General features: G+C 44.0%; 1 protein-coding gene across 1 annotated transcript; it reads right to left on the bottom strand.

The window, feature by feature from the left end:
* Positions 1-228: 228 nt before the first annotated feature.
* LOC121012023 (cystatin-9-like) lies at positions 229-3618 on the bottom strand. Its single transcript, XM_040446785.1, has 3 exons — positions 3262-3618; positions 1399-1518; positions 229-514 (listed from the first exon to the last, which is right to left on the bottom strand). Exons 1-3 carry the CDS (start codon positions 3499-3501, stop codon positions 422-424), a joined length of 453 nt encoding a protein of 150 aa, XP_040302719.1. The 5' UTR covers positions 3502-3618; the 3' UTR covers positions 229-421.
* Between the last annotated feature and the right edge of the window lie 7087 nt (positions 3619-10705).

The following is a 10705-nucleotide window of genomic DNA, read 5'->3' on the forward strand; positions in this document are numbered from 1 at the left end:
GCCTGTGTGTGTGTAGATACAGTCTCACTGAAAGACAACATTGTAATATGTGTTCACATTCTCTATGGAACTTTAAAAGCAATGAGACAATGATAATAAGACTAATGACTTACTAAAGCAGAGGTCCTAGAGGGAAGAGAATGCACACACTTGGGACTATGATGTTTCCCTGCTGGAGGATTTCTTCACTTGCTTGTCCCATCCTTCTGGAACCATGCCACAAAAAGCTTCTTGGAATGCTAATGTTTAATGATTTTTCTATATGAAGTAATGAGGAATTTTCACAATGCCCCAATAGGAGATACCAGATATTTACAAATAAAGAGAACAAAACTTGGACCTACTCAACCACTGAAAGGCCACCCACAGGACAACACTGGTGTCCCAGAGGAGAGCAGCCAGAGCCAGATGGGCTGGAGTCTCATTTGTGGAAGCCATCCAAGCAGGTCTTATTCCAGAGTTCAAACAGTGTTAACCAGGGCTCACTGGCGATGGTGAAAAAGCAGGTGATGATCTGAGGGTCAAGCACAGGGATGGAAGGTGAGTGGAGAGTGGTTAGAAATAGTAGCTTCAACATTAAACACAGCACACATCCCAATCACACATCACAGGATGAGCAGCTGAGGGGCAGGCTGTGGCCCTCAGGTGCATCCCCTTGCCTGTTCTGGACCTGGGCCCTTGTCCTGATCTCAGGGACTCCTGTGTCATTTTCTCATCTTTAGGCCAGTGGTCTCCAGGGGACCTTTAGGCTGACCCAGTGTAACCCAGACCCTTAGTAGAGCATTGGGGTCCTCTCTCCAAGGGGGTGCTAGCTCAGAAGAGCCCATCACTCCAGGTGAGGTATATCCCAGAGCTGGGGTTCACCTTGATCATTTCCCCTGGAGCAGCAGCTGATAAGTCAGTGGAACCTGGTCAAGGCATGGGAAGGAGGGTCATGGGCCCCTCCTCAATCCCCATCCCATTGATTCTTTTCTCAGTGGGACCTGAGAAAGCCATTTTGGCAAAGGTCATGTTGCCCATCTCAAAATGCTCCCCCTGAATTATTTAGAAAAAGGAGGTCAATAAAGACCAGAGAAGGGATATCCTATGGCCTTCCCAGGAGACCTGAATCCTCGTGACCAGGAGCAATCTGATACCACTGTGGCTTTGGGGACAGGCAGCTAGCATGGGGTGAGCATTCAGAATCAGTTCCCAGATTGGCTATGGATCTACAAGTGGATCTTGGGGCTGGCTTTCCCAGCTGGCTCCAACTGCAGCACCAGCCATGGGTGTGACAAGGCCTGAAGCTCCCTCACTCCTCTGTGTCTCAAGGAATGGCACTGTCATCTTCACCACCTCTCCTCAGCTCCATGTTGCATCCTCAACTGTGTAACCCAAAGGATCTGCTGTGTATCTTACATTGTTCTTCTCTGAACTTGCTTGAAAGGGACAGTTGTCAATGTCTTCATCAAATTTCCCACATCTTGTTCTTCTAAGCTGAAGCTCAAAAGAGAATGCCAATGTGCTGTCCTCCTTGAACTGTTACAGACATGGACATTAACATGAGAACCCACCTCATGGTACCCTTGAGCAACTGCTACTGTAGATCCATGCAGTATAGAGACAGCCCCAAACACTCCTCCACTAAGGAGCTGCCTTTGGGGCTGGGTCAGCTTGCTGGGGGTAAGGCCAAGCTTGGGGAATTCAGAGTAAAGAGGTCTATGGTTGATATTCAGACCAGGAGGAAATTCCAGCTGAGTCATTCAGCATTAATACATCACACCCACTGCCCCATGTCCCCAAATACCCCAAGGAGACTGAGCCTGACGTCCAGCATGCTTCTAAAGCTACAACAGCACCCCTGGGGCACAGGTGCCCAGGGCCTGGCAGGGTGTTGTCTCTGTAAGAGTTTGCTGAGTAACAGCCCCAGAGTGGGAGGCGCATCTACAGCCCCATTGTCACACCTGTCACCTACCTGACAATAGTAAAATGCCCTGCAATGCTGCCGGAACACTCACATGTACACACACATGTGTGAGCACACACGCACACACACACACACATAACACACACACACACACGCACACATGAACATGGCTTCTGGATACCTCTTGTTCTAATACAAAGTACATTCTGAATTTTTTTTTTATCTCTTCTTCACTCTACTATGTTTCATTCCATCCCATACTCCCCACTCCACCTTCCATTTCCCCCAACACCCAAACTGAGTGCAAGTGCAGATCTAGGAAACACACAGTAGAGAGAGCCCAGCCTGAGAGAGCTTGGGTGGCAGACCCAGCTGGAAGCTGGCATTGCAGTGTCTGCAGAGGGTGGAGCTCATGCAGGGTGGAGCTCCCACTGCCCTTCCCTCAGGCTCTCAGGGCAGAGGTCCAGAGGGAGAGAGAGGAAGGTCCTGGGCTCCCAATGTGCACACACAATTCTCTCACAGACATACATACTTACACACACTTGCTGTATGCTCACACTCACAGACATACTACACACTAACCCACACTCACTCACACTCATACCTACACACACAAAAAGTCACACACTCACTCAAAAATTAATACTAACACACATATACACTTGCATTCAAATTCACTGAGACACTCACACCCACACTTACACACCCCAAACCCCTTCATACACACACAACCAGACTTGTTCCTGTTAGAGCCCCTGTGAAAATGGCATTCTTGGCTGCATTCTGTAGACTCTCCATTATAAGAACAGTACTCCAGGATTGAGAATCATGGTCTAGGAAGAGTATGGGAGGAGTGCAGAGAAGAGGCCCTGAGGTCACAGTGGCTGCTCTGGATGAGGAAGAATCCTTTCTCCCTGGATCCTCCATCCCCACTCCCACCTCTCTTGGTGTCTGTTCTCTGTTTCTGTTTGCATATGTTTTCTTAGAATATTTCTTCATTATGTCTCCTCTGCATTTCTCAATCTGTCTCCTTTCCTCCTTTCTGTCTTGGTCTTTGCCTTACTCAGGATCATTTCATAGGACTACCATTCCATAGTCCATATTTTGATCATCAATAAGTAACTTCTAAAAATGATGAAGAGGAAAACATCTTACATGTGGTATACATTGAGCTGGGTGTTTGCATTTTTAAATTGTTTCTTTCATAAAACTGTAACTAACTGTGGTGTTTGTATTTTTGCTGTATTATGGACTTCAGATGGTGAACAATATCCCTAGATAGGACCCCTGACTGCACCTCTGATACTGACTTCATAGCAAGTGCAGGTAATTAGGCCAGAAGATGTGGTACATACCTGCTCTCTCCTGGGCTTTAAGATGCGCACCAGCCTGTAGGCATTTGTATCGTTGCTCTGCAGGTTGAATATGTGTATGGCATACTCCACAGTTGCAAGTAAGTAGCTCATTGTAGGTTTTTCATCTTCACTCTCTACTTCTTCCAGGAACTCAGAACCTAAGAGAAGCAGCAGCATGGCCCAGGGCAGAGCCCACCGGCACCACCAGTTTGGAATGACTACAGATACTTGGACACCCATGGCCTTTGTCCTTCTAGCTCAGGCTCCCACTGAGCCTCCTTGGGAATTGGTCCAGTATATCAGCTTCAGAACGACTCCTCCCTCTGGATCTCCTCTCTGCTATTATACCCTGTCCCTTCCCACATGTCACCCTGACTCCCCCATCCCAAGCTGCATAATTGCCTCCTGTCTAGAGATAGGGGCAAGCTCAGGCAGGGTGGTTTGGAAAGAACCAACAATGAGAGGGAGGGGTCCCCTGTAGCTGATTTCCAGACAACCTCTCCCTCAGCACCTCACTGGAGAGGGACTTCATTTGTATGCCCCAGAATCACAGGCTGAAACAAGGACACAAGAGCAAGAGGTAGAAGTGGAAGGTGATCCCAGGGCAGAACAGTAGAACGAGAGCCACTGAAACAAGGACAGAGCCAAAAGGTTGAGTTAGTTGCTAAGAGTTAGCTTTGGGGGAGACAGAAGGCATCCTGTCCAGAGAAAATGGGTATCCTGTGAAGGAAAGACCATGGAGGTCTTGATGGGTCCATGTGTCTGTGTCCCTCCTCAGCTTCCCAGCCCACCTTGAGCAGGAGAGCAGATAAGGCTCATTGACTCCTGGGATTATGCCAGGCTATGGAAGTTTGGAATCCCAGAAGCAGGAGGTTCCAGCTGAGCTCACTGCATCTCCCTTTGCACTTCTCAGCCATGTGCTCAGCCTAGGGGCCTGGCTGGATGATGTAAGAGTCCTCTCTCCAAAGGTGTTGCAGCAGGGTGACCCTTGACACACCCTGGGCCTATAGATGCCTTTGTAGGAATTTGCTCTAGGGGAGGGAGGGTGGAGTAAGAGACAGACCCAGAGCAAAGCCAGTGAGCTTCAAGATAGCTGAGCTGTGACCAGTAGGTGAGCATAGGTGCCCTCTAGTGGCCTTGGTTCTCAGGGTTCAGTGGACACAATCTCTTGTGTGCAGAGCCTGGGTTCTAGAGAAAGACCCTCACAGCCTCCATCTGGAATAGCAAATGAGGCTCTGGAAGAACTAAAGAACACATCTTTCCAAACAAGGCTTCAGCTCTGTGCCTGTGAAAGGCTTCAGCACATGTCTGCAGCTACTTGTGAACTCAGGGGGACCAGAATGCCCTGAAGGCCTGTGGACACCCAGGACCCTGGACCTTTTCCTCACTCAGGATTCTGACCCAGTCAAGTCTGGCAGGGCTGGAGAGTTTGCATCTTCACCTGCTCCTGGGGGATGCTGCTGGTCCTGGTCCTGGACCACATTTTGGGGAGCACAGTTCTGAGTGAGTCCCTGGAGAGGATGCTGCTGAATCACAATGAGAAGTCACCCAAGTGTAGGGCATGGGCCCAGGCTGAGGCTGGTTCGTAGAGGCTGCAGTGGATCAGGGAAGGGGTTGCCACTCCTTGCCTGCTGTAAGATTTCAGACCCCCAGGCCTCAGTGACCATATAGCTCTATGGATGGAAAAAAGGCTGCTTTGAAGCTGGCAGCCTGTTCTCATGCACAGAGGCCCTCAGAGCTGGTGTCCTTCCCAGGATGAGGCCTCTCAAAACTCATTCTCACATTAAACAGTGCCCATGAATTGACTGATTCATTTTTTTTTTCTATAGTCAGCTATTGTGGTAAGTGTTGTGCCAAATATTTCTTTTTTATGTAGTAAAACCTTGGTTTGCGAGCATAATTCATTTTGGAGTGATGCTTGTAATAGAAAGCACTTGTATATCACAGTGAATTTCAAGAGCCATTGGCTCAGTTGTGATCATGTGATGTTTGGCATCACATAGGACTTGTATTACAAGACATCACTTGTTTATCAAGTTAAAATTTATTAGAAATGTTTGCTCAGGTTGCAGAACACTCGCAGAACAAGTTACTCGGAATCCAAGGTTTTACTGTTTTTATTTTTATACCTGATTATTATTTCTTCGTAAGCAAATTTTCCAGATGTTCAATTGCTTATTTTATATTGTTTAACTTATTCAGAATTTTGAATACACATTTTGTAAATGTCCCCTGTAATTGTTCTTGAAAAAAAAATTTTCCCAAGTCATATTGATGATGATTCTATCTACATTGGCTTCTCCAGACAGTAAGCAATTGCTTTACCCTCTGATAAGTCCAAATCTCAATCACTGACCTTTCTAGGAATTCTCTGTACCTGTTTACCCATCCTGGAAGCCCCTCCAGCCTTGATATAGGTTGCTTGGTGCTATTTTCCCCTTCAGAGTTACCCTACACCTTTATATTTTTTAAAACTGCAATATACCTGATGCTGCCATATATGTTTCCATGTCATGGAGGTATTCTTATTTTCTTCAGAGATGTGGAGAGCTTTGATGAGTCTCACACACATGGCAGGGACTTCAGACAGCTGGAGTAGGTCCTTATGTACATTACCGGACAGTCCATTGTCCCCTGCTCTAGCATTCTTCCTCCTTTCTTTGTTCCCTAAGGGGGAAGGCTAGGAAGCTATTCACCACTTCATTGCTACTTTGTGTGCAGTCCTGTATTTATTTTACCTAGGATGTGTCCAGACTCTAACACCGTGGGAATGCCGAGAGTAGTGTCCAGTGTCTCCTGGCTGGTGCAGAAGAGACCACAGAGCTGAGCTTTTGATAATCAACATAGGTATGCTCTTCTAATGTCCCACATGATTCCCGACTACAGGCCTGGGAATTTATTCCTGAGAATGTTTGCCAGAAATCTTGGCTTTCAGGTGGTTCCAGGGAATGGAAATTGCCCCTACCAACACATAGTGTCAGGTGTTCATGTCCAGATATGTCTTGCCTTCCAAGGTTGCCCAGTGTTCTGGCTGTTATCATTGTGCGGGGCCAATTTCTAGCCCCCGTTGGTGAAGCTTGGGAACAAAGCGTGTCCCCACAGCCTATGAGTCCAGGGCACAGAGCCAGGCTGTTGCATTGGCAGATGCCCACAGCCGGTGAGGCATCACTGGAGGTGGCATTAGCTCTGACCCTTACATGGGCAAGTGTATAGTCTAAAACAGCATTTCCTTCAGATTATTGCTTTCACGCACTGTCCACTTCCAGCAAATGTGAGGCAGGCATCCCAGTGTGCTAAATTAGTAATGCCCCTCTGCAGTGAGCTCCCTGAGTGTTCTTGCCTGAGCTGGGGCCATTTCCATCAAGTGTTGGGCTCCAGTGATTTTTAGGCAAATTCCCCACAGTCAGGGTTGCATATTGCCCCTCTCTTAGGATATGTCTGTATAAATGTCCATTCTTAGGTCATTCAAACATTGTCATTCTCTGTTTTAAGATGAGTTATTTCTACGGCATTGATTTCAAAATGATCAGTGAGGATCATCTCTCTGCTGGTAAGATATTCCATTCTAGAACATCTCTGTAGAATAATCTCATGACAAAAAGAGTCAAGGGCATAAAAGTGGTTCTGTCCACCATCTCATTATTGACACAGAAACAACAATATCCCAAGGAAGTATTTAAAATCTAGTCTTAAGTGCTTGTTCCAAGACTGAGGTATGGTGTGTGTGTGTGGTGTGGGGACTGTAGCTGCAGGGTGATTCATTGCTCAGATGGTACTAGGATTTAAAAGGTTCACAATGCAATCAAGGTGGCCTGTCTCAAGTCTTTCCTGCCGTTGCCCCAATAGACTCATTGACCATCATATTACAATGTGGTTAATAACAATTCTTGTCCTTAGCTCACAAAGAGTTTGACTGTTGTACTAGAAACAAAAAGAGGACACAATGATATCCCAGTTTGGCTTTTGAACAGTGCAGACCCTCTTTCTTGCTGGATTAAGGATGGGAGGATGAGACTCAAGTTGTCCCTAGATCTCATCTTAGCATGCTGCGGAGGCTGAGGCACAGGATCGGATCGTGCAAGGACATCAGGCAATAGAAGGAGTACCCAAGGGAAAAAATTCAATTGTTGTGGGCTCCAAAGAAGCAACTTTCCTAACTGGTGGGGAGAGGGGGCTTAGCATCTTAGTTTCAACCAGGTCTGTGTGTCTATCTATCTATCTATCTATCTATCTATCTATCATCTATCTATCGATCATCTATCATCATCATTATATATCTCTATCTATCTATCTATCTATCTATCATCTATCTGTCAATTACCTATCTTTCACGTCATTTTATACACACACATACACACACAGATTCTTTTTCTTGGTTAAATAAACCTTAATTATCATTTCAATGTCTGTGGGTCAGAAATTCAAGTGTGACTTAGCTGGTACATCTTGCCCAGAGTTTCATGATGCTATGGTTGAGATGAGATGACATCAGGGGTTGCTGTCACCTAAAGACTTGACTGAGCTGGATGATCTACTTCTAAGAGATCTGTCCCCATGACTGTTGGTTGGAGGCCACACTTCCTAACCAGTTGTGTTAGGAATACTCATGGGCCTTTTTTTTTCTTTTTTGACATAAAAATAAAATTTTTTATTTACTTTTTCCTTTTTTTCAAAATTTATTTTGAAATAAATTAGTTAGTTAGCATATAGTACAATAATGATTTCAGAAGTAGAGTCCAGTGGTTCCTCCCCTACATATAACCCCAGTGCTCGTCCCAACAGTTAACTGTCCTCCTTAATGCCCCTTGACCATTTATCCCATTCCCCCACCCAAAACTCCTCCAGCAACTCTCAGTTTGTACTCTGTGTTTATGAGTCTCTTATGTTTTGTCCTCCTCCATGTTTTTATATTATTTTTGCTTCCCTTCCCTTATGTTCATCTGTTTTGTATCTTAAATTCCACATATGAGTGAAGTCATATGACATTTGTCCTTCTCTGATTTCGCTTAGTGTAAGTGAAATGCTCTAGTTCCATTCACATTGATGCAAATGGCAAGATTGCATTCTTTTTGATTGCTGAGTAATATTCCATTGTATATATATGCCACATCTTTTTTTAAATTTTATTTTTAATTTTTAAAAATTTATATCATAATTAGTTAGCACATAGTGAAACAATGATTTCAGGAGTAGATTCCTTAATGCCCCTTACCCATTTAGCCCATCCCCCCTCCCACAACCCTTCCAGCAACCCTGTTCGTTCTCCATATTTATGAGTCTCTTCTGTCCCTCCCTGTCCCTGTCCCTCTTCTGTCCCTCCCTGTTTTTATATTATTTTTGTTTCCCTTCCCTTATTTTCATCTGTTTTGTCTCTTAAAGTCCTCATATATATATATATATATATATATATATATATATACACACACACACACACACACACACACACACACACACACAACATCTTCTTTACCCATTCATCGATTGATGGACATTTGGGCTTTTTTCATACTTTGGCTATTGTTGATAGTGCTGCTGTAAACATGGGGGTGCATGTGTCCCTTCAAAACATTATACCTGTATCCCGTGGATAAATGCCTAGTAGTGCAATTGCTGGGTCTTGAGATAGTTCTATTTTTAGTTTTTTGAGGAACTTCCATACTGTTTTCCAGAGTGGCTGCACCAGCTTGCATTGCCACCAACAATGCAAAAGAGATCCTCTTTCTCTGCATCCTTGCCAACATCTGTTGTTGCCTGAGTTGTTAATGTTAGCCATTCTGACAGGTGTAAGGTGGTATCTCATGTGGTTTTGATTTGTATTTCCCTGATGATGAGTGATATTGTGCATTTTTTCATGTGTCAGTTGGCCATCTGGACGTCTTCCTTGGAGAAGTGTCTATTCATATCTTTTGCCCATTTCTTCACTAGATTATTTGTTTTTTGGGTGTTGAGTTTGATAAGTTCCTTATAGATTTTGCATAGTAACCCTTTATCTGATATGTCATTTGCAAATATCTTCTCCCATTCTGTCGGTTGCTTTTTAGTTTTGCTGATTGGTTCCTTCACTATGCAGAAGCTTTTTATTTTGATGGGGTCCCACTAGTTCATTTTGCTTTTATTTCCCTTGCTTATGGAGACGTGTTGAATAAGAAGTTGCTGTAGGCAAGATCAAAGACGTTTTTGCCTGCTTTCTCCTCAAGGATTTTGATTGCTTCCTGTCTTACATTGAGGTCTTTCATCCAGTTTGAGTTTATTTTTGTGTATGGTATAAGAAAATGGTCCAGGTTCATTCTTCTGCATGTTGCTGTCCAGTTTTCCCAGCACCACTTGCTGAAGAGACTGTCATTGTTCCATTGGATATTCTTTCCTGCATTGTCAGAGATTTGTTCACCATACGTTTGTGGGTTCATTTCTGGGTTGTCTATTCTGTTCCATTGATTTGAGTGTCTGTTCTTGTGCCAGTACCATACTGTCTTAATGAATACAACTTTGTAGTACAGCTTGAAGTCTGGGATTGTGATGCCTCCTGCTTTGGTTTTATTTTTCAAGATTGTTTTGGCTATTTGGGGTCTTTTATGGTTCCATACAAATTTTAGGATTATATGTTCTAGCTCTGTGAAGAATGCTGGTGTTACTTTGATAGGGATTGCATTGGATATGTAGATTGTTTTGGGTAGTATTGGCATTTTAACAACATTTGTTCTTCCTATCCAGAAGCATGGAATCTTTTTCCATTTCTTTGTATCTTCTTCAATTTCTTTCATCAGCTTTATATAGTTTTCAGTGTATAGATTTTTCACCTTTTTGGTTAGATTTATTGCTAGGTATTTTATGGTTTTTTGGTGCAACTGTAAATGGGATTGATTCCTTGATTTCTCTTTCCGTTGCTTCATTGTTGGTGTATAGGAATGCAACTGATTTCTGTGCATTGATTTTATATCCTGCAACTTTGCTGAATTCATGAATCAATTCTAGCAGTTTTTTGGTATAATCTTTTGGGTTTTCCATATAGAGTATCATGTCATCTGCAAAGGGTGAAAGTTTGACCTCCTCCTGGCCGGTTTGGATGCCTTTTATTTCTTTGTGTTGTCTGATTGCAAAGGCTAAGACTTCCAACACTATGTTGAATAACAGTGGCGAGAGTGGACATCCCTTGTCTTTCTCCTGACCTTAGGGGGAAAGCTCTCACTTTTTCCCCATTGACGATGATATTAGCATCGGGTTGTTCATATATGGATTTTATGATCTCGAGGTATGCTCTTTCTATCCCTACTTTCTTGAGGGTTTTTATCAAGAAAGGATGCTGTATTTTGTCAAATGCTTTCTCTGCATCTATTGAGAGGATCATATGGTTCTTGTCCTTTCTTTTATTGATGTGATGAATCACGTTAATTGTTTTGTGGATATTGAACCAGCCTTGCATCCTAGGTATAAATCCCACTTGGTC

The sequence above is a fragment of the Herpailurus yagouaroundi genome, unplaced genomic scaffold (assembly GCF_014898765.1).
Source record: "Herpailurus yagouaroundi ecotype Mexico unplaced genomic scaffold, PumYag 196, whole genome shotgun sequence".
In the NCBI taxonomy this organism is placed as follows: Eukaryota; Metazoa; Chordata; class Mammalia; order Carnivora; family Felidae; genus Herpailurus; species Herpailurus yagouaroundi.

Coding starts and splice junctions, on each gene's coding strand:
- LOC121012023 (XM_040446785.1), bottom strand. CDS start 3,501: ATGGGTGTCCAAGTATCTGTAGTCATTCCAAACTGGTGGTGCCGGTGG. Junction 1,519..3,261: donor TAAAGCCCAGGAGAGAGCAG/GTATGTACCACA, acceptor TGTCTGTAACAG/TTCAAGGAGGACAGCACATT. Junction 515..1,398: donor CAAGTTCAGAGAAGAACAAT/GTAAGATACACA, acceptor CTTGACCCTCAG/ATCATCACCTGCTTTTTCAC.